Below are 27,642 nucleotides of genomic sequence, written 5' to 3' on the forward strand. Positions count from 1 at the left end.
CATATTCCAGTGTCTCATTACTCTCACAGTAAATAATTTATTCCTGGTATTAATTGTTATGTACCCTTTTTCTGAGTTCATTACACCCCATCCTATCACTACACATCCTTGTCCCTTTCCAGCTTTTTTTTAAGCCGTTTAGGTACTGGAAGGTGCTGTAAGGCCTTCCCAGCACCTTGAGTTTTCCAGGCTGAACACCCCCACTCTCTCATCCTGTCTTCGTAAGAGAGGTGCTTCAGCCCTCTGATCATTTCTCTGCACTCACTCATTCTTCTGAGATCCAGAACTGGATGCAGTACTCCAGGTGGGATCTCCTGAGAGGGGAGCAGAGGGGGAGTCTAAGGCTGGCTGACCTTGGAGAGGCTGCTCAGTAGTGGGAGGCTGAAGATCCAGCATTCCTGAGTGCCCTGTGTCAGGGACACAGGGAGTAGCTCTGCATGGGCCTCAAGCTTTGGTGCCATGGACACAGCTGGTGTGTGCAATTGTGGGATGCCTAAAAAATCTGGTTTGTGGGTGGATTTCAGTACGTTCTCCTTTTGTGGCCTGGATCCCTTGAACTTCTTAGTTTATTTGTGCGGTCACAAAAAAAGTCTTAGTGGTTCCCAAGTAATGCTTTATGGCTTATGCTTTTGTTACAAAACTGTCTGAAGGAGGCTTTGAAGTGTGTCTGTGTTTAAAGTTTGTACCCATGCTAATGTGCACCAAATTCCAACGGAAAAGCTGGAGGCAAACTGCTAGTTAGTTTTTCCTTTCTTTTTTCTTTAAGAATAATCCATTTATATTCAGTTGTAATTCTGTCCAGTAGGATTGGTTTTTTGCCTTTCTTACTCTTTAAAAGAGGTGCAAAAGGAGTTTCTCTAAAAAAGGGTGAGGCAGGCTAGATAGTGCTTGGACAATAACCTTTCTGTCATCATATATGTTCGAAGATAGGTCTTTTTGGTTTTATTCAGTTTTTACACCAACTCCCTTCTGCCTCCTGGCTTTCTGTTTTCACTTGAATTTGGAGCATCTCCCAAATACTGATTGAAATACTTCTTGTTTCTGTTGGGCATTGTATATATTGAGGACCAAGTCAGAGAAGCTGAATAATCACTGAAGTATGGTGTGAATTTACAACAGTCTACTTAATTCATGTGACCTCCTGTATGCACTAAGAGCCTGTCTGCTAAACACAACTCAGAGTTAATCCAAGTCAATTCTTAAAGTGAATTAGTCAAGCTGTGAGCTAATCCTCTGTATTTACCTGCTTGTTCAGATAGGCAGCAGCCTAAGTTGCTTTAAATGCCACTTGGTAATTGAAAGGGGAAGGGTCAGAGGGAAAGGTGATGAAGTCTTGGCATTTTCTTCATATCTCTCTTTTCAGGGCATATTTGAGTAGTGCTTTGCATTTATAAATCTTGAATTCAAAGAATGATCAGCATAAGATACCCAAGGCCAAACCCAGCACTCTGCTGCACTTCTTTTCTAAGCAGCCCTGACAGCTGCTGCTGCTCCCAGGTTATTTTGGGGAGTGTGTTACTTCTTGATCACCCATAAAAACTGTTCCACAAAAGGTCCAACCAGTTGGATTGGCATACTGTAGACAGCAGGGAGCATGATGCAGACTGTGATGACTGGGAAGACCTATTGACCTCTGCCAAGAAACTAGTAACCAGCCCCAATTTTACAGCAGGGATTCACAAATTCTGGGTGTGGTGTTCTGAGCACACCAGATACTTGCACGATGGACAAGAGGTAATTCCCTTTCATTTGTCAACATCAGGATTTTTGTTGTTTTCAGCTACTGGGTTTGCTCCCCCTCCATTTTGACAAGATCAAAGGTAAGATCTTATTTCTGGGTCACTGCTGTCCATCAGATAAGTTTATTTGTGGCCTTGGGAAAGAGCAGTGAAATGAGAATAGGGAATTTAAATCCTGTCATTAAGATAATTCCTTATTATTGTTAATTCTAAGTTCTTTCAAACTTCATTCAGGCAAACTTTGCAAAATACAGCACTGCAGAAAGTGTCTGGAAAACAGTCAGTTGAACCAATGCAGATGTTGCATAAATTTCTGAAGAGGCATGACTGTTATTTCTGGTTTGAGGGGTTGATAAATTGTTCCTGTGTCTGCATTGATGGTGGCCTGAACCATTTAAGCTTTTGCCTTACAGTCTTTAATGTATTTTCAGGAGTGGGGAGAATAGTTGGCAAGTTTCTTTTTCAGATAAACTAAATTAAACTCCTGTTTGTGTATCCTTGGTCATGGTGCATGTAGATCTGTATTGAGGTGGTGCCTTTATGATTTGGGATTTGGGGTTTGACATGCTTAATTGTGAACTGCCTTGGCTTCAGAATTTCCAGATTATTGTATTTTGTGGTAGTTTATTCTGCCTGAAGATTGAACATCTGTTTTGTGGATGTGGGGTAAAAAGGAAGTATTTGTTTTAAGGCTGGGCCCCCTCAAAGCTGCTAAGAGAATTGTGTCATTTTGTTATGATCCAGATGGCTTTTTCTTGTCTAGCAAAGGGATATTACCTGAATGTTTAAATGCAAACCTGTTTCAGAAGAATGACAGCCTATTATGACTTTGACTATTATGAGTTTAAAACAAAAGGTGGAGTGTGCAGATGGAGCCTCTGTTGCTGATACATGGCAGTATGTAATTACATCTCTTTGTTATTTCTTCTTGGAAGCAAATATTAAAATTCCTTTTGTAAGTTGTTGAGAAGATTAAGTTCTTGTTGCCTTTTCTGCTGAGGAGTGATAGTGGAAGAAAAGCATCCTGATTTGTGATATAGGGATATATACCTTGTTAGAATCATAATCATATAATGGCTTGGAAGGAACCTTAAATATCATCTAGTTCCAGGCCCCCTGCCATGGACAGGGGCACTTTGCCTAGATCAGGTTTCTTAAAGCCCCATCCAATTTGACTTTAAATACTTCCAGAGATGTGGCATCTACTCCTTCCCTGGGCAGCCTGTGCCAGTGTCTTACCATCCTCACAGTAAATATTTTTTTTTTTTCCTAAAATATAATCTCAATCCACTCTCTTTCAGTTTGAATCCATTGCCCCTTGTCATGTCTCTACATGCTCTTGTAGAAAGTCCTTCTCTATCTTTCTTGAAAGCTCCCTTCAGGTGCTGGTAGGCTGCAATTATGTCACCCTGTAGCTTCCTCTTTTCCAGTTCCCAATTCCCTCAGCCTTTTCCTGTGGTGCTCCATTCCTCTGAACATCTTGGTGGCCTCCTCTGGGCTCAGCCTAACAGGTCCATGTCCTTCCTGGACTGGGACCCCAGAGCTGGGTGCAGGGTTCCAGGTGGGGTCTCACCAGAGCAGAGCAGAGGGGCAGAATCCCCTCCCTCCCCTGCTGCCCACACTGCTCTGGATGCAGCCCAGGATGTGTTTGGTTTTCTGGTCTGGGAGTTCTCATGGCTGGGTCACGTCCAGCCTTTCATCCACCAGCATCCCCCAGTCCTGCTCACAGGGCTGCTTTCAGTCTGTTCATCCCCCAGCCTGTGTTGATACTGGGAGTGTCCTGACCCACGTGCAACACCTTGTACTTGGTCATGTTAAACCTCATGAGATTCCCATGGGCTCACTTCTCAAACTTGTCTGGATGGCATCCTGGCCTTTGGTGTGTCAACAGCCCCACTGAACTTTGTGTCATCTGCAAACTTGATGAGGGTGCACTCCCTCCCTGTGTCTAAGTCATTAATAATATTGATACAAAAGTCTTTGCCCACTGTTATTTTCTTTAATGATATTGATTAGTATGCAGAATAGTAATGATAATGTATTTGGAGCTAAATTCTACCCATTAGCCTTTCAATTCCAGTGTTCAGAGTAATTTTAATGAGCAGCTCCTTGCTCTGTCACTCCTTCTCTCTCTCTCTCTTTTCCCTTTTTTTCTTTTAAATAACAGAAGAAACAGAAGAGGACAAACACTCACCACAGTTACTTCTATTATACACACATGTGCACACAATGCTGGCAACAGTCAATAATGTATCTTAAATTGTGAGCTATCCATCTTTACTTTGAACTTTTCTGCCTCTTAGTTAACTACTTAAAATTTCATATCTGTCAGTAGAAATAAACAATTTTAAAAGAGTTTCAGAAACTGTTTTGAAATTACTTCCTTTAGAAGTATTTGGTACTATAGATGTTAGTATGATGAAAGTGTATATTTTGAAAATACAGTCATGTGACAGCAGCTTCATTGTGGTCCTGCTATGAGAGACCATCCATATTGTAGTGACTTGTTTATGCAAGCCTGAGCAGATTGGCATTATTCTCCTGGAGCTGGTGTCTAGCTGTATTTTTCCTCTTTATTTTCTTGTGATTCTGAAAGTTTGAAGTAATTAGTTAATGTTGAAATTAGATGATTGCATGTATTTTTATTCTGGAGTCTTCCTAGCTCGTGTTGCTTTTAATTGAAATGCAAGAATTAAAAATTAGCTTTTAAGGATATCTTGCTGTTCCAGTATTTACCAATTAAAAAAAAAAAAAAATCATTGTGGAGCTGCTGCTGCAGTTGTTTCTTGAAGATGGTGAAGTGGCTGGCAGAAATGATTTAAAGCAATTTTTGTGTGTCTGTTACCTATGTTTGGTGTGATTATTTTAGACTGGCCCGTTCATTGTGTCCATTGAGGAAGCTCCTAATACATCCCAAGGGATGTGCATCTATCAGCCAGCACCCCTTGCATTAAAGCAGATGCTCACTCTTTTGCCCCAGTGAGTGGGAAGAAGTTCCCCAGCCTTAATGAATGGCAAAGAAACAATCAGCTCTAAGCAAGCACTTATGGAAGTCATTAGGAGAAGCTACATAATGACTGAAATAATTCTAAAGGTGCTGGAGAGTAACAAGAAAACTGATGTGTTTGCTTTACAGGGCAAACTGCAGGAAAAATGAGAAAACTGAGGAACCCATGCAGATTTTTTTTTTTGAGTTTTCAGACAAAGCTCAGCTTTTCAGAGAAGTGGGAGGCTTCGAGAAAAGATGAGGTATCCTTCTGGGTTTAGAAAAATGGCAGCAAAATGATCCCCAGGAGATGGGTGTGGAATAGATACAATATGAAAATAATCAGGAAAGGAGGTTCAGCAAGTGAGAGAATTGCACAGGATGGTGACCTAGGTCAAGGAAGTATGGAAAGGATTCTGGAAAAGGACAGCTACATAAAATAAGTGGAAGTTTTGTCTGACTGCAAATGAAATTGAGTGCTTCAATCTGTAGCAGAGAAAATGGCATCCCTTGTTTAGCAAGGAAAAGGAATATTTCAGTTTTGGAGAGCACAGTCATGGCAGTTTTAGCAAAAAAAAAAAAAAAAAAAAAAAAAAAAAAGATTGAGTTGTTAATAGAAAATTAGGAGTGTGTCTCTCTTTTTTCCCCCTTTATTTTGGTAAATTTCTTTCACCAGTATGCAGAGAAACCTGAGGTGCTGCTGCAACCCTCATGGATTAGCCTGCTGTGATGTGAGTCCAGTTTGTATCATAACTGACATGACTTAGGGTGAATGTGTTATGATTTCACATGTTACAATGCCAAATCCTATGGGTTTGTCCTTTCACAGTATGCTTTCTATAACTTAATAAAATCTGACATTTTCTTCTCCATCCAAAAACCCCAAAATAACAAAATACACAACTCCAGGACAGAAACAATTCCTGAAAGAACGATTGTAATCTCTGGAATAATCTACTCAGTTAAGGTGATCTGGAGGTCCTTTCTGGGGCTGAACCTCAGAACAGGCAAAGGAGAAAGGTAGACATGTGTAGTTGAGTTACAGACTCTTGAATTGTCTGTCCTTTGGTGGAACTCAGCACATGACTCTGGTCAGTCTGCTTTTGTCATTCTCAGGAGGGGTATGAGACAAATTAGAATGGCATATGGTAAAGATTTCTCTGCAAGATAAAGGCTTGAGGATATTATACTATCTACTGGTTTGTTTGGTTGCTTTCACTGAAAATCTGTGAAGAGAGGTTTTTGTCCTTTTGTACATTCAGATTGCTCTTCTACTTTTATTTGGAGGTGTGGGCAGGGTCTCTAATCTTGCCCTGGTGGGATCACTGTGAAGGTATGTTTGCTGAACTTTGTTCTTTTGTGACAGCAGATGATGTCTCTGAGGGAGTCCAGCTCTATGATGATACTATTTTGTTGTTGTAAATTAATTCAGTGCCTGAAAATTTATTAAGGTGACAGATCATGTCCCTAATCTTACAATGGGGAAAGAGGACAGTTTCACACAACACTCCCTCTGCAGAGTTCATGAAGCTGTTTATCTTGGTTTAAGGAGGCTCCACCTGGGGCGTTCTGCTGAACTTGCAGGCTGTATTCAGTTATGGGAAGCCTTAACAGCAATCTTGTAGTACCGGTATTATTGAGGCCAGAACAATGATCTTCCCCAGATTAGCCACAGAGCTTCTATTCAGAAAGGTTTGACTGACGTTTTCTGGTTTTTTTTCTTGAAGAACAGACTGCACTATGAATGCAAATGACTTAGAGTTGAGATCCTCTGTGGAACTTTGTGTTGTGGAAGAGTCCTACTGAATCTAAAGGCAGTTTTAAAATCCGTATAGAAATAAATTTCTAGCCTCACATCACTACTGCAATCTTCATCTTTTTTCCTTACCTAAGAAAGGCTAACAGCTGTATTTTGAAAGTAAAGACTGAGGTAATGGAAACTGGAAGTCTCTTTTAGCCCCAGGAAGTTGCTGGCTTCCCTGCAGCAGCTTCTAAAAAGTCTAAAAGTCTGAGGTGTACAGGTGTGATCTGGTGGAAGGTAAAAGGGAAGATAGGAAATGTGAGTTGCTTTTGGTTTTGTTTTTTTTCTTCTGGTTAGTAATACACTTTGGGACTTCTGCATTTTAGTTTGATCTTTAAGTGAGCTCTCGTGTTTGCTCTGTTTTGGTTTGGGGTTTTTCGTCGGATTTTTCAGGTACCTGGGTGTCTTGAAGTTAAATTTTCCAAGGTGCTGTCTGTTACTTTGTTTTGATTTGTTTAAATAAAAGCTGAGTGCTCTGGCCAGCTGATGCTATTTAAGTAAAGCAATCTTCAAGCTGATACACAGCTAAACATGCTGCTGTCCTGCTTTTAATGCTGTTTATGGCTAAAGAGGTGGTTGCACTTAATATTAAGCTGAATGTATGCTTTGACTGACAGATTGCAATCCAAGCAGGCATCATACCAACACAAAAGCAGATGTATTACTTACATTGAACCATAGCAATAATAAAATCTGTGAACCTTTGTTACATCTTTGTAACACTGAATCATTTCCAAGACAATTGTTTAGGGCACTGTCATTCTAAAGGGACAGCAGTGGTGTAGGCATTACCTGTTGACATGTTCTGTGGTTGGGCTTGATCTGTAATTGGGAGAGTGTTTTTGTCCTGTTTTTCTGGTTGTCAAAACCCTGAGTGCTCAGACTGATGAAAACAAACAAATAAAAAAAATCCTACAAAAATGCACACACAAAAAAAACCAAAACAAAAACAAGTGTCCAATGACCAGGAGAGGATACTGCCATTTTTGTGATCAGATCTGCTGAGCTGTCCGTGCCACTTTACCCTGGTCTCCCCTGAGATGTTGAGATGTGACAGGCAGCCTGCTGGAGGTCAAATGGTGGGAGTGATGCCACTTGCTGCCTGGTGGTCCTGCTGGAGGCTGTTCTGTCCTCTCTCAGTGCCTAGGCAGGAGGCTGTCTCAGCTGGGCTCACTGACAGCCCTCCTGTGGTCCATCCCCATGGCACAGGACATCCTGTGAATGCAGCTCTGGAAGTGCTTCTGCAGATCTGCTACAAAACTCTGTTCTGCTGCATCAAGCCAAAGAGTGAGTCATGAGAGAAGGTTTAGTACCAGCCAGTTCTGGGGTTTGGGCCAGCCAACTCAACTATCCATTGTAGTTTCCAGTTTATTTATTATTGATGTCATTTTTTGATGACAGTGAAACATTTAAAACACTATGTTACTCTTGTTGCCGGTCTCCTTCCCTCTCCTTCCCTCCCTCCTAAGCTTTAATGATGTTTTGTTTAGCCAGTTTCTGTGTTGTTCATTTATTGTGTCAGGTTGGAAAAGGATCCTTTTCAATAATTGCTCTGGATATGTTTGTGCTCAAACAGAGCAGTGCTTCATCAACAGCAGGAGTTCTGTGAGCAGAAGTGGTCAGATAGAAATTAATGCTGCTGGATTAATGTTCTCAGACTGTAAAATAAAATTCTGATCCCTTAAACAATATCTGCAAGGAATTAGCATTTAATGTCTAAGTGAATTAAGTATAGACAACTGCATAGAAATTACTAGGTCCATAGGGCATTCCTCTGCAGGGACAGGGTTTTGATGGAAAAATGTTTCTAGATATAAATTGACTTCCAGTTGTGGTTTGGATAAATATATGTGCTGTGTTTTGGGTATGAGGTATTATTTATACAAGCATATTTTATTCTGTATAGTTATTGCCTGTCTTTGGGGCATATGTAAGAGCTTTTGCTCCTATATAGCATGCTAGTCCAACAGCAGCATGAAAAATTCACCTTGTTTCCTGTGAGGAACTCAATTTCTTCTGCAGAAGTGAGTGAATAAGCTCAGTTTTGTTGTGCCTTCAGTCTGTCTTTGATCCTTATTCTTAAACTTAAAAATCTGGACAATTTCTTAGGGCTGGTTGTAACTTCTGTTAATTTTGTAATTTTTGTCACTTAATACTGGGAAAGGGCAGAGTCAGATATGTTTTACTCTGGGCTTTGGTTATGTTTTGTTTTTATTGCAGCATTTGCAAGCTGCAGGTTTCCTATTGTTGTGTCTGAACCTTTTCATATGTTAGCAAATTCCATGCTATTTTTCTAGACAGTGAAGTTAGACCCAAAGAAATGTCTGGTTTTACTGGCAGGGACTGTTTCCAGGGGGGTTGATGGTGCAGCCAGCACAGGAAATGTGGTCAGTTTGTCCCTTGTTTTTGGCACTCCCCTTCCAGACTTCCATGACCCCTCAGCAGTACTTCACAAATCCATTTTCAGAGTGCATTTATGCATTTTTATGAAGAGCTTCCAAATGGGTGATAAGCTATAGCTCTGCAATTTTTTCAAGCAGTCTGGCCAGTGTTTAGAAACAGAAGGAAGGCTTTGGGGGTAGGCATATTTGTAGAAATGGTCTTCACTGGGACGGAGGTAAGAGCAGTTGTAACTTGTGCATTTTTATTGGTAGTTGCACCAGTTTGATAGAGAATCACCGAGAGGTTCCAAGTCAGAACTACAATTTAATAGGAAAATTGAAATAAAGGCAGAAAACTGGCTTAAACTGTCAGTCAGAATACAACTGACATCTGTGATAGCAGTCCAATTAAATGGTGGATGTCCTTCTGTTCAAGTGGTGACCGTGCAGTAAAGTCTGGTCCTTCTCCAGTGATGTTTGTCGAGCTCTTGTCGTCTGGAAATCCAGTGGTAGATGTGTTCCAAACCTCATATTATATCCAGGCAGGAATGCTTGGTTCTTCCCCCTGGGCAGAGCGTCTCACAATGGGATGATGCAATTTTATGAGCCATGCAGCAAGACCTTGATGGCCCATTAACAGAAGATCCCTGGGAGGGAGTCATCAGGGATGTGTCATGGAACAGCTAAAGAAAGCTGCCCCATCTGGTTCTAACAGTTCATGAAAATAGAATACATACTAGATAGAATACATACTTTTGGTTGCATCTTACATTGTACCTAAGACAGTAGTTGTTCTAAAGCTGTGCTGATTAGTTGCAGTCACCACTATTGAACATATTTAATCAATGCCATACACTAGATCTGTTTCAGTACGTGATGCCATGGTAATAGACAGTGACTGTGATGACACTCTTTATCCTGCCCTCTGGAGAGGGGTGTCAGGTAACAGAGTCAGGCTGATACCAACCAAGGTACAGAATTTGCTCTGTAAAATATGTGTATTCAAACACACCCTATCAGCAAAGTTTGACTGGGACTGTTAATTCTGTGCTAGCTTCCAGACTGTTAGTACATCTGCTGAGGCAAAAGAAATGGTAGTCTCTTTGCTGAGACATCAGAAATTTGATGGGGAGATAATAGGGAGTCTCATTAAATGGAAAAAAATTGTTCTCTGTTGTTCAGAGGAACCTTAGGGCAAGTGTACAACAATGGGCTGCACCAAATGTCTGGAAATCTCTTTTATTTCTTTTCTGGTTCTTTTGCCCAGTACTGAATCACAGCTATTACCTTCTTGCAGCTTTTTTAAGTACTGAGCAGAGTGCAGGGGGTTATCCTCATTTGCATATACAGCACCACATAGAACAGAGAGAGAGCAGAATAAGAAGGAAATTATAAAGATCACAACACTTCCACTGAGGAATGCACTAAATGCAGGTAGCTCAGCTCAGTGCACACACCGAGATACCTGCATTAAATATATTCCTCTAAGCAACCTAAATTAGTTTGGCTTGTCCTTATGCCTTAGTGGCATCCTGGTTTTTGGTGAAGTAAGATCAAGGAATCTTTAGCTATGTCCCCACCAGCCAGCAAGAAGGAAACACAGACTTTCTTAGGCATTTTTGAAGGATCCATATTACAGAGTAGAGTGAGATTGTAAGCCCTCTCTATCAGGTGACATGGAAGAAGAATGATTTCAGGATGGATCCTGAACAACAAGCTTTTGAACAGATTATACAGTAGATTGTTCATACTGTAGCCCTTGGGCCAGCCAGGATGGGACAGGAAGTAAAAAGTGTGCCCTACACCACAGTCAGGGAGAATGGACCTTCCTGGACTCTCTTGTAAGTACCTGGAGAGACTCAAGGACAGCCCTTGGGATTCTGAAGTCAGTGATAAAAAGGATCCAAGGCATCCTACACTCTGGCTGAAGAAGCATATCTGGCAGCTTATGAAGGGGATCAATCTGCTTCAGAAGTCATTGGCACAAAAAGTATAGCTCCTCCTGGCACCCTGGCTACCCAGTTCTGGACTGGATATTCAAAGGGAAAGTCCCTTCAACACGTCATGCCAGTGATGCTATGTTGATCACACAGCAAGTTCAAACAGGAAATCCAAATCACCAGAAGTCATCATGGACTGGTACAAAAGCAAAAATTTCAGATTATCATCAGAAGAGGTGGAGGAGGTAGGGATGATATGTGCCATATAATTAGCTACCTGAAAATGAGGTATTGACTGTTTGTGCCATATCTTAGGGATATACCAAAAATGAAAACTGCTGCACAGAATCCTATATGGCAAATTGTGAAGTGCGATGGATCAAGTCAGTTTGCAGAACTTAAAGCCATCCAGCTGGGTTTGGATATAGCTGAATGAGAGAAGTGACCAGTGCTCTACCTCTATACTGATTCATGGATGGTGGCAAATGCTCTGTGAGGGTGGCTGGAATGATGGGAAAAAGACAATTGGCAGCACAGAGGGAAGCACATCTGGACTTTTGAATTGTGGCAAGGCTTCTCTGCCTAGGTCAAGGAGTTGCTGTAAAAGTGTGTAGAAGCACATGCACCCAAGAGTCAGGTTTGTGAAGAACACTGCAACAGCAGATAGGTGGATGAACTGCCAAGGCTGAAGTGTCTCAGGTGGATCTGGACTGGCAACACTATTTACTTCTGGCTCAGTGGGCTCGTGATGCCTCTGATCATCAGAGATGTAACACAGAGATGGGCTTGTGATCCAGGGGTGGATCTAACCATGGACAGCATCTCCCAGGTTATCCACGATTGTGACACGTGCGCTGCCATCAAGCAGGCCAAGCGGGTGAAGCCCCTCTGGTATGGGGGGCGGTGGTCCAAGTACAAGTACAGAGAGGCCTGGCAGATTGACTATATCACACTGCCTCAGACCCGCCAAGGCAAGCGCTATGTGCTGACCATGGTGGAAGCCACCACCGGGTGGTTGGAGACCTACCCTGTGCCTCATGCCACTGCTCGGAACACCATCCTGGGCCTGGAAAAACAAGTCCTCTGGAGGCATGGTACCCCTGAGAGAATTGAGTCAGACAACGGGACTCATTTCAGGAATAGACACCTGGCCCAGAGAGCACGGGATTGAGTGGGTTTATCATGCACCAGTCTGTGGAAATTGAACAGTGCAGTGGACTTCCATAAACTATATTGAAAATAATGGGTAGTGGGACCTTCAAACATTGGCATCTACATTTAGCAAAGGCCACCTGGCTGGTTAACACTACAGACTCTAGTATTAGAGACTCTATGATATGAGCTGGCACTGCCCAATCCAAACCTCCATGTACGGCAGAAGGAGATAAAATTGCAGTAGTGCATATGAGAAATGTGTAAGGAAGACAGTTTGGATTAGTGCTGTTTCAAGAAAAGGCAAACCCATCCATGGGATTCTTTTTGTTGAAGGGCCTGAGTGCACTTGGTGGGTAATGCAGAGGGATGGGGAAACATGGTGTGTACCTCAAAAGGATTTGCTTTTTGGGTGAGAGGAGTCTGTAATGCTGAATTAAATAATACTAGTTGCTGGATGATGCTGCCACTATATGCCACAACTACCAAGGACGATGAAAATGGATGCTCCAGATACACCAGATGTGAGCTCCTCATAGAGCCCACAGTCATGGACTGAATGAACACCAGAGACATCTTGGAGGGATGGCCATTGACTATGGAAATGATGCCTGTGTCTGTGTGTATCTGCACATGTGTGTGTGTAAAGTTGGAAGGTATAGGAATGGGATATGGTGTAGTTGACATAGAATAAGGGGTGCATAGTGCTTCTTTTTTGGCCAGGACAGAGTTATTTTCTCACAGTAGCCATGGGGGGTCAGAACCTGGAGCCCTGTGGGCATGCCTGGGTGCTTGTTCTATGCCACACACATCACCACAGGAGGCTGGAAGTAAGGGAATCTTATTTCCAAGAAAGAGGGGAGGCTTGCAGTCTGGAAGAAAAACACAGGCACAGAGGGTCTATGAACACATAGTTCATTATCTCAGGGCCAGCATGGCACCAGGTCAGCCTTTGAGCACTTTTGCATGTAAATAACCTTCTTTATGTATACTTATTAGTATTGGTGCTTTTACTGTTCATATTCTTACCTCATTGGAGTTTCCAATAAATTGTTCTTATCTCAACTCAGGACAGCAGTTTTGCTACCTATCACTCCAACAAGTAGTAAAATGAAATGCTATGCAGGGCACATCATTGTTCTTGTTCTTCCTGGAGGGTGGCGTTCATTTTTCTTCATGACTGGTAAGGCTGCCATGGTGGGTTGATTCATTTATTTGTTAGCTGAATGAATAAACTGCAAGCAGCATTGTTTAGTGAAGGCTGCCAGAGGTGAGTGATGCCAAAACAATAATTTCAGATGGCAAAAATTCAGATGTGACATCAGGAAGTGTGTCATTTTTTGTGAGACCTTTTTTATACTTTCTTACCTTTTTACATGGTGTTCAAATGTTTTATTTTCTTTGATGAGTTTACAGGACCTATACATCTGGTGTCAATTAGTACTTTACACTGTAAGTTGGACAGACTTCAGATTTTTTTTTCTTAGTTTTCCAGGGTTTTTTTTCTTTATGATGCCCCCTATTAAAAATGTTTCTTTTCTCTCCTTTTTGTTTGACAAACAGGATTCTAAGCATACCTTTGGTTTTGGTTTAGACAGTATTCCCTAAAATCAGCTTCAACTGTATTGTTTTCCCCACCTTCGTTATCCAAAAGTGGCAGCATTTCAGGATTAAGAGAAAAGATTTTAAAAGAAACTAATAATGACCTGTTGTAAAGTAGGTGCAGTGGAACTGCTGCTTTTAAGCATGTTTTTTAAGAAAAAATGTCTTTTGAGATCTTATTTAAGTTACAGTTGCAACAGCTCACAAGACATGGATGGGATATGTTGGTTGAGGATTTTCAGGCTGTTGATAGAGTTTTACTGAAAATCACTCTCAAGTTGCAGAAGCTTCCCTAAGTCAGAATTCCAAGTTTGTGCTGCTTCCCTCATCTGTCCATAGAAAAATTAGTGAATTTCAGAAAATTAATTCAACTCTCATTTGTGAAAGAAAACAGGAAGCCTGAAGGTTGCGTTTGTTCTTTTACTTTGTGAAGATTATCTTGGAGAGAAGCTATGTCCCCATTTTCTGTTCTCCCCATGAGTATAGGAGAAGAAATTTGGAGCAGGGAGTGGAAAGAATGAAAGGTTACTAGCAAGAACTGAGTAGGAAAGAATAGGGGTCACTGGGAAGCTATATAAAGATGGAAAAAGTGATCCTAGAGCTTGGAAGATGAGACAGCTACATGTGACGTAAGGCATGTGGGGATGTGTTGAAATGTGAAGCAGGCATTTCAAGATGATGCTTTTTAAGAAGGAGAAATAATTTCCACAGTGGCGTGCAAAGGCTGAGTTTAAATTAACAAGACCAAAAAAAAAAGACATAACTGAATCAGAAAAGCATGTGGAGCATAACTTTCCTAAAACACTTATCTGTTCTTTCTTGGCTTGCTAAGTGTTGCCTTTCAAAAAATGAACTTATGGCCAGGAAAGTTACTGGCATTGTCTGTGTAACTATAGCATGGCCTCAGTTTGAAAAATACCACTGAAGTTTGGAGTAATTTTTGATATGTTTATTGAATGCTGAGTGCACTTTGCAGGAGTAGATTTCTGCCACCACTTGCAGAATAGGAAATAATAGATGAAGACAGCGGTAGGTGTCTCTCCAAAATCCTTTCTGTGGTGACTAATTTATGGGTTGTCTTGTATATGTCTGGTCTGGCTAAGGGAAAAAGCTAGCAGTAGTCTTAGTGTAGAATTTTTTAATGGGATTAATATCTTGAACATTTACAGGGGTTTCCCCCTCTACGTTTTTGTTTGTTTTCTTTGCACATGAGTAGAAAAAGAAAAGAGCATATCTGTGGAAGCTGGACTGATCTTGATAAACATGATAAGTATGGAGTTAACTTTATGAATAAATAAAAAAAAAGTTGAATAAGCTGATTAAATTTTACAAATCTGTGACTTCCTGGAAAAAAGGATGTCATATTTTTAAGTCATAATGTGTAAGTTGTTTTTCTTAACAAAGAAGTAAAGTTTGTGTGATCACTGAATGGAGGGAATAAATATATCCTGAATTCCAGCAAGTAATTCTATGGGTATTCTTATGTGGGGATTTTCTTTTTTCTTTTGTTGTGAGGGAGATAAATGTCAGCACAGTTCCAGTGTTCTTCAGGTGACCATATTTCCTTGCAAAAGCAAAGCAGTTTGTGCCTTAGCCTTCTTGCTGATTTCAGTTTGTGTGAGTTCTAGTTTGTCTTGTCAAATGAATTTTTTTCCTGCTCTGGATCAAATTACAGTATGCCTTTTGAAGCTTCTCCTCTATTGTGAGTGGTCATGTCAGCAAGTGGTGCTGTACAAACTCAGGCTGGTTTTGCAGCAGCCCAGGGTCTTGTGTCTTGACTGCCTACCCAGTTCTCTTATTCTCAACAGGTTTTTTTCCTTTCCCATTAGGAACAAATATCAGTATGACTAGAGTCTGAGGAAGGGCTTCTGTGTTCCTACCAAGAGCTTGCTGGTGCAGAGGAGCAGTGCAAGGACAGCAGGGGCACTTGGAGCCACCATGGATATCCCCACTGATTTGGTGCCGTCGTCCATGATGTCCCAGCCTGAGGTGATTGAGGTGAGTGGATGTGGCAGGTTCAGTTCCATTTGCCAGGCATAAAGGAAGCTATTAGCAGCTTCTCTGAGGAGAACATCACTTCCTTGGCAGGGCTCATTCCCTTCTCACTAAATCTCAATTCATACAAATAGATCATGATGAAACTCTAGCAAATTTCATCTTCAGCCCGTTCTTATCTCCTCATTGAATCCTAGCTTCTTCTCCTCTCTCATTTTGAGTCATCAGGGGAATTTTCTGGAAATACTATATTAAGGACACTCATCACCTACTAAGTGTATTTTTGTACTTTGACACACAACGTTGTTGTGGTACAGTACTATTTGTAGAAGAAAATATATGGCAAAATATGATTCCATGTAAGAGATCACTCCACTACAGCTTGATTTTTACTGTGTTTAATAAATAAATAGAGACTGTAATTTGGATAACTTGGAATAACACCAAAGGAACCTTCATGTTCAGTGTTCTTATCAGAAAAGTTTTAAGTGAAAAGCAGTAATAAAATTAACACATTTAGCATTACTACCACCTTAATCTTGCTTTCATAAAACCACTGTGTGTCTCAGACCCATTTATAAAAGTGATATCTTAGCTTCATGTACTGAACACCAAGTACTTGAGTACCCTGATAAAGTAAAAACTACAGACAGAGAATGAGATGGTCATAACAGTGAAGATTTCATTTCAGCAAAGCATTTTGAAAGTCTTTTGACTTCATAGAGACCCAAGTGCCTGTTACAATTTAAAACATTTAAGGATGTGTGTTGTGTCTTTTACTGGAAAAGACACCACAATAATTAAAGTAATTATCAGAAAATTTGATATCCAATATTTATTTTGCTTATTTTTTGTTATTCTTGTTTGCTGTAGATTCTTTAACTCAAAAAACTACAGCTCTTAGCAACATGCACTGAGAAGTGCCATGTTTCAAAGATCCCTAGGCTCTGTGAATTTAAGAAAAAACGTCCACTACCGGGTGATGATGTGATATGAGCTAAATCCAAAGTCTGCTTTGAGAAACTTCCTAGTGCTACTCTTCTTCCTGTCTTTCAAATGGAGGACTAGTGTATTTTTGTTGTTTTTTGAGTCTCTGTTATGGTTCCAGAAGGATTTTGTTTCTTTACAGCACAGTAGAATACTTGGTAGGAGGTGAATGCTGCATACTTGTGTCCCAGGCGGCATAGCTACTGCCAGACTCCTCTCCCTTTCTGGGGACAGGTTCCTGCAGGCATCACCACACATTTGCACCCCTGTCTTTGTAGGTTGCCTCCTCAGAGCCTTCTTTAAGTATGACTGTAGGGGGTTAACCTTGGCTGAGCACCAGCTGCCCATCAAGCTGCTCTGTCAATCCCCTTCCCAGTGGAACAGGCAAAAGAATAATACGGAGAAGAACTTGAAGGTAGAGATAAGGCAGTTTTCTAAAAAAAAAAAAAAAATAAAAAAAAAAAGAAAAAGGAAGTTTTTGTGTGTATAAGTGAAGGGGAAAAGAAATTAATCTCTGCATCCTGTCAGTGAGTGATGCTCAGCCTCTTCCCAGGAACCAGGGCTTCAGCATGTGGAGCAGCTGCTCTGGAAGGCAAACACTGTAAAATTACTAATGCCTCCCATTCCTCCTCCTGCCCTCCCTCAGGTTTTTTATCTGGAGTATTGCTTTGGTCAGTTTGGCCCATCTGCCCTGGTTGTGTCCCCTCCCAGTTTGCTGCCCACCCCCAGCCCCCTTGATGGAGGGAGGAATGTTGGAGAGACAGTGCTGGTGCTGTGCCAGTGCTGCTCAGCAATAGCCAAAACACTGGTGTGTTATCAGCACCTTTCCAACTCCCTGTGCAAAGCAGCACTGCGGGGGCTGCTCTGGGGAAAGGAGCTCCTGCTCAGCCAAACCCAATATAATCTCCACCCCTTATTCCATACCATTTATGTCACACTAAGATCCCATATAATTCATGTATCTTCTGACCTTTCCTTTGTATTTATTTTTCATTACTAGAACCCCTTTTTACACACACAGTCATCTTAACCTACATCCTTAAACCATCTCTACCAAACACACATTTTCATTAACTACTGTCCCCTGTGCTTTCACAGATAGATGTTATTTTCCTGTTTCATGGGTTTCCTTCATCCCTCCAGATCTCCAGTCCATCAGGATGAGTGGAAAGGACAGGAGAAGTGGTATACTTGATCACTGGACACTAACACCAGCCCAGCCTAGACTGTCATCGCATCCTTCTTGCTCCTCACAAAATAAGTCTTTCATCAGTTCATGTCACTCCTGCTACTTTACTTCCTGCAGCATACAACTTACACCACACTATATTTTTGCCCCAGGATTAAATCTCCTTGAGGCACACACCATGTCTCCCCATCCTTCTGCATTACCCACCAAATAATTGCCCACCAAGTACACGCAGAGCCTTGGGCAAAGACAATCCCACAAATGCGTTTGCCTTAGTGAGAAGAGAAACCCACAGTGACTTCCCCAGCCACTTCCCTGTGTAATGCAGGGACTGTATGTCCTCCTACAGTGTGAAGGGATTGTTTTTGGGTAGGACCAGGGCAGTGTTAACCAACTAAATAGCTTCTGCTAAATTTGCATCCCAGTGCTTCCATGGCCCATTACCTAATTCTCTTAACATGGTCATCAGCAGTCCATTATACCTCTGAATCTTCCCAGGGGATCAGGGATGATAAGGGATGTGGTATATCCACTCAGTGCTGTTTCTTTGCCTGGGACTTCATGAGGTTTCTTTGAAAATGAGTCCCATTGTCTGATTTGATTCCCTCTGGCACTCCATGTCGCTACAAGATGTGTCTCTCAAGGCCTGAGATGGTATTCCTTCCAAGCAGTGGCAATCTTTACAGGGTATGTTTCCAGACAGACAGTTGCTGCCTCTACCATGGTGAGTATGTAGCTTTTCTTTGGTGTGTTTGAGGCAGTGGTCCAATGTAGCCAATTTGCCAGCCCTCACCATAATGGAAACCCAGCCACTACCCTCTGCTCCAAGGAGATTTCAGTCATGTAGTCTGCTTGACTGCAGCATGTTTCATATTTGTGTGTACCTAAGGATTGTTGTTCAGGACAAATGCCTTCTCAAGAGGAGAATAACAGCAGCTGTAGAGAAAAGCTAGAAAAGCTATCACTTGTAAAGGACTTGATGATCAGCATGGTCATTCAACCTTTCTGTTGGGTTGAATAAATTCAATGTATCCTGGATCTGCCGGGAGTTTTTGCTGAACAAATTCTGCCTGGAATTACATCACTAAGAATAGAATTAAATAGATTATTCTGGTTTTTGGTTAGTTATGCAGAGGTCTTCCTGCATAATAAAGTTTTAGAAACTGTGCTTTGATGGGATTTGATTTGAGAGCCAAAAAGAAATTACAAAAAGAAGCAAAGGAAAGACTGGTATCTCAGTGTAGGAGATTATGGTAGAAAAAATACCATTCTGTCATCCTCATGTTGTAAAAGTAGGCTCAAAATTGGTATCTATATAAGACTTAAATGCTTGCATGAACTCCCACAGATTGCAGTAAATCATTGTGGATATGACAGTTGATAACAGTCTTCAATCATATATAAAAGAATAACGTCTCCAGACAATCTGCTGGGAGGCATCTGTATGTTTCTGTGAGTAAGGAAGAGCTTTTTAATAGACAAGAACATAGTGAGATACATATGTATAAGAGACAATTGCTAGATTAAATGTTGAATTAAAGCACTTTTCATACTTGGATTGCATGGGCTTTTGTCTTTCATGTTTGGAATGAATTTTGGATACAGTTTAGAAAAGAATATTGATTAAAATATTTTTTCCCACCCCCAGAGGACATTATTTTGCCTTTTGAAATTGAGGAGATGCCACAGTGTGCTGCAGAAGTAATTTAGAGACTAGTGTTTTAAGGAAGGTTTTGTTTTTTTTTTAACTTGGAAGTGACATTGCATGCCTTTTGCATGAGCTAGATGGCATCTTAGTTGCAAAAAGAAGAGTTTCGCTACTTTACTTTGAATTTTTTTTTTTTTTTGTTTCTTTTTTAATCTTTATCTTAAAACTTTCTTTTGGCATTGCCAGCATAGTTGGCTTACTTCACATTTGGTCAATTTAGACTCAGAAGTAAATACTATCTATTTCATATATATATCTATACCTATATATGTATATGTATACGTGTTTATACATTGCAGTAATAAATACTCCTCTGCTTATCATCAGTCCTTTGACTGCACCAGGCAAACAAGATTATTTCTCCTGGGAGAGAATCCCTGAGACCTCAGCAGGACCTTTTTTTAAACCAGAGCTCCTTCTGATAGGCTTTTGCTTGGACTCCAGTCTTGGCACCACAATAAGAGAAGTTCCTTTTAATTTAGTGGGAAATGGTATTTTCCCAAGATTTATCCTCTGAGTCAGATAACAAAAGGCTCACATTTTGAAAAAGATTTTGAAAGTCAGTTCTGGGTACCAGATGTGAAATGGCTATTACTGTCTTAAATATTCTTACAGCTAGTGTGCCAACACAGGACCTGCTTCTGGTGCTTCTCTAGAATCCTCTGTTGAAGCCACACGTTTGCTGCTGTCGTGTTTCTTCGTACCCTCCCAATGCACAAATTTATTCAAATCTCCTCTCTTCCACCCCCAGTATCTTGCTTGTTGCCAGACACAAAACATGGTGATTAAGAGCACAGGCATCCTGGTTATGTGTAAAGGTGAAGGATAAGTAAAGTTTCAAGGTAGTTTACCTGTCCAGAGCTGTGATCTGAAATAGAAAATAGTTAAGGGACAGCATTCACAAAATGTCAAAGAAGTCAATGAAACAAAAAATTTCCCAAATACTCTTTGGGCTTTTGCCATGGGATTTCATTGTAAGGCAAAAAAGATCTCACAATAAATCACAGCCTAGTGATTTCTGATTATATAAGCTCTTCTGCTCTTAAAAAGGGAGAAATAAAAATGTAACAGAACTTTTTAATTTTTAAGTTCGAGATATTTTGTATACATGTTATGACTTCATACCTCAAATATGGATAAATAAAATGATCTCATAGAAACCTGACTTGTCTGATAATGCATTAAACAAAGTTAAATAATTCTGTAAGAAGCATTTAGCATCTCAGAGGGCTTTGCTATTTGCAAAAAAAAAAAAGTAGAAACATCACAAGTGGAGACCCATACTGATGAAAGTATTCTCTGAAGTGATTAGTATTTTCTCTCTTTGTGAATGGCATGAGATGAATTCTGCAGTAAAAGCTTTGAAGAAGTAATCATTTGAGCTCCAGTTACTTAATGAACCAGGGACTTCCAACAGTGCCTCAGAAATGCTTAAAACAAGACAAAAACAAAAATTCATCATTCTCTCTTTGCTTTTGCCAGCAGTGGATCAGTCAAATACTAGAAGCAAATGAGAACGTTTAAATAACTGACTTGCAGCTGTTCCAAAGAGAAATCTAGAGCAGTTTCCTTTAGAATGGCTTTTCATGGCCAGAGCCAAAAACCACTTCTCCTACTCTGTGCCATTGAATACATCTCTATTTTCTCCTTGTTTTGTTTGAATTGGAGTGGAGGAGATTTAAGCTATTATTGCCACAGAAAGGTTATCCTTCTCATAATATGCTTGAGAACAGGCTGCTGTGGGCTGGCACAGCTGTTGTCACCCCTTCCCCCAGTGAAGCACAACACAATTTGCATTTTGGATTTGGTGCCCAAGTTTTTGCAGTCAACAAGTGTGTGGATTTTTTTGTCCCCCTTCAGCTGAATAAACAAATTAGCCTTGTTACCAAAACAGGCCTCTGGTGGTGGTAAATACAGCAAACAAGAGAACAAAAGGAAATGGTGCGTCTGGAAAAAACTATTTATGATTAGAAATAAATCCACCCAGTTACAGACATCATAGGGGAAACTAAAATACCAGTACATTTTTTTAAAAAAAAATTTACTAGGTGAGATTACTGGAGGTTCAGAATGCATCTCCATTTTGTTTAAAGTAGACAATACTGCCTTAAAGGCAACTGCTCAGTAATGTGTGAACAAGTTAGTTATAGAGAACCCATTGTTTCTAAAGCTCTGAAACAGATTTGTCTATAGTCTGTTTATATATTTCACAAATATTTCATTATATCAAAGCAAAAGAAACCCAAATTGTCTAACATATATTTAATGAAAAGAAATGGTATTTGCTATTGTAAACACAGAAGGGTCTTCCTATTTCCATCTGTAAATCTCTTATTTCCAGTCCCAAAATGAAATTTGCTATGCTTATTGACATAAGCATTTAGCTTGTAGGCTAAACTCTCCCAAGTGCTCTCGTTTGCTGGTGAGGAGCAGGGGAGGTGTGCTCTGGAGGTGGAAGCAACCCTAGTGTAGTCCACAGTGTTTTTTCAGCATAAAATTGCAGTCTTTGAGCTGCTGTAGCCAATAATTAACTCCCAGCTTGGTTTACTAACTGGGCCTAAAGGATGCACATTGTAAATCATTGCGCAGGAAAACTCATTTGGCATGTTATAGGTGCAGATTTTTTTTTTTTTCCCCTCCAGCTGCTTCTAATCTGGCTTCTGAAGGGCACAGATAGATAGGGTTCTGTGTGCTGCACCTCTCCAGAAAACCCCTCCCAAGCTGGGCTCTGTTCTGACCTGCACTCATCCTCAGAGCAGCGTTCAGGGGCTCGCTGCAGTTTGGATGTCTGTCTATGCTGCTCGGGTTGAGGGTAAGGCAGGTGGGCAGCTGGGAGTGGATTAGTGGAGCAGCCAGATCAGCATCACAGCAAAGACATTTTCTGAAGGCGTAAGAGTTGGAGTATTTCAGTCACTAAACGAGATGATGGAATATAATTGTCTTCCTGCGTCTCCCACAAAGCCACGAAGTGTTGAGCCTGTGCCCATGTTTGGCTAGTGTTTGTGAAGATCAGCTTGTCATGAAAGCTACCCCAAAGGAAAATAAGTCTTTATGAGCTTTGCAGAAGCCCTTTCTGTACTTTGTATGGAGCATTTGGGCTTAAGAACCAAATTTGGGCTCAATATGCTCTACGTGCATCGCAGCAGATTACATTATTTTTGCAATATCTCAACATTACAGTGGGGATCTCCCTTTGAGAGGACCTGGGGAAGCAGAGATGGGGTGCCATAGAAAAAATAAATCCTTAATAATCAACATAAATAAGCCAGTCTAAGAATCTATATGAGGGTGTGATCATGTAGAACTATGCCCTGATTCAAGCATCTTCATTTCCTCCTCTACTGGAAAAATTTCCTATGAACATTTCTGTAGTACTTGTGAGGGACACAGCTCATCTGAAAATCTGAAATCCCAACTAGCTTTTAATTTCTTAAATATAATTTTGCTTGCAGAATTTTGGAAGGTCAACAACCTCCATGGTTTTATAGCCAATCTGTGGAGGTCATAATCATAGTTAATCAATGGGATCTGTGTCACTTATGAATTATACTTCCATAAGTAAAACTGCCTCTTTTCACACTGTTGCTGGTGACTAGGTCTCTCTAATACACTGAGCACCCAGATATGTTGAGCTGCATTTCCATGTATAAACTGTAGGACACAGAGAAATTCTCAGTTGAATTTCTGGTAGCTGAGACATTTGTCATCTCCAAGACACTGTAGTAATACAGTCTGCTGCAAAAACATCCTAAAAATTATTGGATGCTCTAGCTGTTGCTATATGATCCTTAAGTAACTTCATGCTTTAGGATGTTTTAATAGCATTAAAGGGATCCCCTTGCTGAGAGATTAATTTCCTCCTGTTTTGTCAGGTTTGTGAGGGGCAAAATGAATCTAGTGAAATGAAGTAACCTGCTGTGACAGAACCACCCCATATTATTACACAGGTTTATCTTTAAGTCCATTGAACAGTTACTTAGGGAGATGCCATTCTGAAGAGGAGAAGCCATTCTATGTTGGTGATAGGCTTTCATACTTTTATTGTGCAGATGAAAAATATGTATGAATCAGGACCCTTGTCTTGTGACTTCATGACTTTTTAAAATTCTACTTTTGTCTTTAAAGGAAACACATCATTTCTACTTTATTTTAAAGTTTTTCTTTCATGTTCTGCTCTTTGAAAAATAGTCTATGTTTTTCATTAGGTAATAGACAATGGTTTTGCAGATTGGATTTTTTTTTCTCATCTGTTGCAACTTTACTTTCGTAAACCTCACATTTAGCAGTTACAGGTTGAGGTATTTACATATTGACTGAATTATAACTATGCTTACTTGCTTATCCTTATTTTAAAGATAATCTATACTTTCCTTTGGGGATTTTGAAAATTGGTAGTTCCCTGAAGTTTTTCAGCTTGGCCCTTTCTGGTATGTTGGTAAACTTAAGATATTTACCTAGGCTGAAAGCAGTGATACATTTACTAAATGTAAAGGTATAAGACAGCTATTATGGTTTTGTAGTTTTAGTTTACCACACCAGTATTAGAAAAATTAATTGCTTTTCATCTCCTCTGTGTTCTAGGTAAGAAAACAGTGGCATGTGGTGGTTAATTCAGCAAAAGACAAAAAAGAGAGGAGCAGAGTGTGTTTGGAGAGTTTAGGGTTAAGATATTTTTAAGGAATTTCCTTGATATGGACTCTTTTTTGTGGCTTACAAGTTTGAAAAGTGCTGTGAACAGACCTTAGTATTCAAGTAATGTCCCACTCTGTTTCTCTCAACAAGAAATAGATGCACCATGGGTACTAGGGGTGGGGAGAGAGTGCCTTGCCTTTTTTGTTTGACAGAACAAGGAGTGCCCCAAACTCTGAGATTGCAGAGAGGTTTGTAAACTGATCATCTTCCCCTCAGGCACCTTGTGCTTATTAATGCTTCATTTAGGCAGGATAAATCAATAGTATTTGAAAACTTTTTGATGTCTGATTTCCACCCCAAGCCTCTCTCCATACCCAGCCCTTACCAGGTGAGCTGTCACTCACCATGGAGCTGGCAGGATCCAGAGACCCCTCTCACCTTCTGCTCCAGGCAGACAGTATGTTCTTCCCTCCTGTCTCTGCCCCAGGAGGGGCAGGTATTGATGAGCTGCTCTCCCAAGGACAGCCAGTGGTCCAGCTGCTGTGGATCCAAATCCTCACCCTATTCTTTAGGGTGCCATGTAGAGGTGGGGCAGAAGCAAGCACAAAACATGGGACAGCTTGCATGGGCTCCTCTTCCCAGTGTTCCCACTGGTGGTGTGATCCCATACAAGCAGAGGAAAGGACACCAGGCAAATAGTGCCTGAAAAGGCCAGTGCCAAGGTGAATTGGATGACTAACTGCTGAAGAAGAGTGAGTTTTGTTTATTAAGGCCTGGTGCCAAATTTCCTGGTCTGTGTGCACTGTGCTGTGGTTTTAATTATGTCTCCTGATAATAGATTCAGTTCCATGTACTTGTGATTTTCTTTGATTTGGGGCAAATGTGTCTTGGATCATCTTCATATGCCAAGAGGAGACTTTCCTTTTAGCCTGCTTTTACTCCATTTTTCTTTATGTCTTGTTGGTTTATAACTCAGTGTTTACTTCTTCCACACAGATGCATCCTAGAGGTTTAGTTAACATGGGCAATTTGCAGCTCAGTTTGTTTTATACTTCTGTTGAGATATACTGAATGGATGAGGTAAATCTCCGGGCACCACACATCTGGCTTACACAGGCAGTGAAACACACTCAGTGAAACTTCAGGAAATTAAAATATAAACTTCCCTGCCCCTTTTCCTGCAGGGGCAGGAGAGGGGATGGGGTCTGCCTGCTTGCATATGCCTTTGTGGTATGTTAACACTTTGAGTGCTGAGAGATACAGTGCGTTTCTGTCCTGCTTGAGCCTTTCCAGTCAGCATCACGGCTAAATGTGATGCCTTGGGATTTTTATGTTTGTGACCTGGGAGGTCAAAACCTTCCTTTAAGATGGCATCTGAGAAAGCTGATCGTCTGGAAGTCCCCTGTTTGAACTTTTGCCAGCAAACTATCTCATCTTCTCTTCTTTCCCTTGGATGAGGGAGGGGGAGGTGAGTGGTGAAAATATTACTTTTACAGGAGATCCCAGGTTTTAGATTAGAATGCCTTAAAAAAAGTTCTCCAAAATACTTTACATGAACACAGCACTTTGTTTTTCTGTCTTCAAAATGAGAGAAGCAGCAAGTGAGCCTCATGCTAACTTCTCTGAGATTGCTCAAGTTCTGTCATGCTTTTAAATTGAACAAGTCTGGCTCTGTATTATTTTGCATACTCTTATGTGTGTACATGCATTCCACCTTGGCTTGGCATTTTCTGAAAAAGTCATAATTTTTGTCATATTTTATTTCATATTTCAAAAAAAAAGATAGGGGAGAATATTGCACAATCAAGAAATAATTCACATTTTAAGCCCATGTGCAAAACAAAAAGACAAAGAAAAAAAGAAGGAAAAGAAAGTAAAAGCATAATAACTGACACATTTTAAATTTCTGAATTAAAAATATGTGTTTTTCCAGGTGTAGCAGGCCTCTTTCTAAAGGAGCAACAGTGGAGCAGGAATCATTATATGTGGGCAGCAGAGTGAAAGAAAAAGAAACAGAATGACAAATACACAGGCAAAGAGAATTTATTCACAATCACAAATATCCACTGGATCCTGCATCCAGATATTCCTACTAAAATATTCCTAGACTAAAAATCCTGTGCATTACATAATTAATGCAGATGTTGGCAAGCTTTTATAAGGGCCACTAATTCATTCGTATGACTTCCTCTCTCCCTCAAGGGTTTTTATACTTGACCTGTTATTACTACAAGGTCTTTAACCAAAGAATTAAAGCCAGATGTCTTGTAGCTAGGTCTCCTTTTGTTAAACGTCCCTTATAAATATTTTTTTTTATATGCAACAGATCCTACATGAGAACTTTTAAAATTTCTTAAATAATTAAGGCTAAAAGGCTTCAAACCCAAGGGTTGATGTATCCTAGAGGAACAATAAAAGTATTATACTCATTGTGCCGAGAAATACTATTTATTCTAACATTTTATTATCCTGGGACTGCAAATGTTTCTGGTCAATGTTTAGGCTGCAGGTAAAATCTTTCTTACAAGACCTTTTTCTTTAACATAAATTTAAATGTCAGGTAGTCCATTTGGAATATAGATGGAAAGTTTTGTATACTGCTTTATTGGAAGTGGCTTAATTGCTTTGACAAATGTAGAAATGAAAAGAAACAGAAACAGCTTTGGGTGATTCTAAGGAGATCTTTATCAGATACTATTTTCACTTAAGTTACAAATTCTGTTTCCCAATTCTGGACATTTTTGTTTTCAACAAGAAGGTTAGGTTAGCTGTAGCACTTCCTGCAGAGTAATTGGAGCTGTCCAAAACATATGGTTTACTTTGAATGTTTTAATGGGAAGAAATTACCAGATTTTAGTGCTGTTGGTCTGTTCCTTGATTGGACTTCTTACCTGCATTGCTAAAACTGGTCCTGCTTTTGTAAAAATTCAAGTTTAGCTGATAGAGTTCCAGAGCAATAAAAGCAGAGATGGAAAGGCAGGTCTTATAGAAAAAGACTTTTTTTGACATAGGTTTCTTGGTTTGATTTTTTTAAAAAAAAATTTTTTTTTTTTTTTTACATCTTTGTTGTCTACCCATGCTAAACAAGGAATCAGGATATTTTCAGAGGGGTTTCTTTTCTTAAGGTTTACCTTTTAGGAACTGCACCTTGAGTAATTGAGAAAGGAAACTCATTAAGCATTTTCTTATAAGCCAACAGTTTTATCCAAAACTGGTGGAATATAGGCTTGTTTGTTGCCCCCCTAACTGTTCTCAGTGGAGTACTCTGCAAAGAAAATTAATCATGTGTTCTCTGACATAGCCATGACAATATTTAATGCAGGAAATAAGGTTGGATGTTCTTAACACTAGTTAAGCCAAATATTACTTTTCTTATTTCTTGGCTCACTCCTATTTCAAATTGGAATAAGTTAGTTCTGGTGAGTTATATTTAAAAGCATGTGTGTTTCAAACCATTTCTAGAAATGTGGCTGGTGCTCATAGAAATGTCACTCTTCCTTTATTGTTCATAAAAGCACTTTTTATGGACA

The 27,642-nt window shown here is 40.2% G+C and overlaps 1 protein-coding gene across 3 annotated transcripts in view; it reads left to right on the plus strand.

The window, feature by feature from the left end:
* Nucleotides 1–27,642, plus strand: part of LPAR1 (lysophosphatidic acid receptor 1) — a 73,356-nt gene that overhangs the window by 9,345 nt on the left and 36,369 nt on the right. For all 3 annotated transcript variants that reach the window (XM_056514058.1, XM_056514060.1, XM_056514059.1), the window contains exon 2: nt 15,431–15,599. In XM_056514058.1, the coding sequence (XP_056370033.1) occupies nt 15,540–15,599 (60 nt within the window). In that variant the 5' untranslated portion in view covers nt 15,431–15,539. The remainder of the gene's footprint in view (nt 1–15,430; nt 15,600–27,642) is intronic.

This window comes from Oenanthe melanoleuca, chromosome Z (genome assembly GCF_029582105.1).
Source record: "Oenanthe melanoleuca isolate GR-GAL-2019-014 chromosome Z, OMel1.0, whole genome shotgun sequence".
NCBI classification, from domain to species: domain Eukaryota; kingdom Metazoa; phylum Chordata; class Aves; order Passeriformes; family Muscicapidae; genus Oenanthe; species Oenanthe melanoleuca.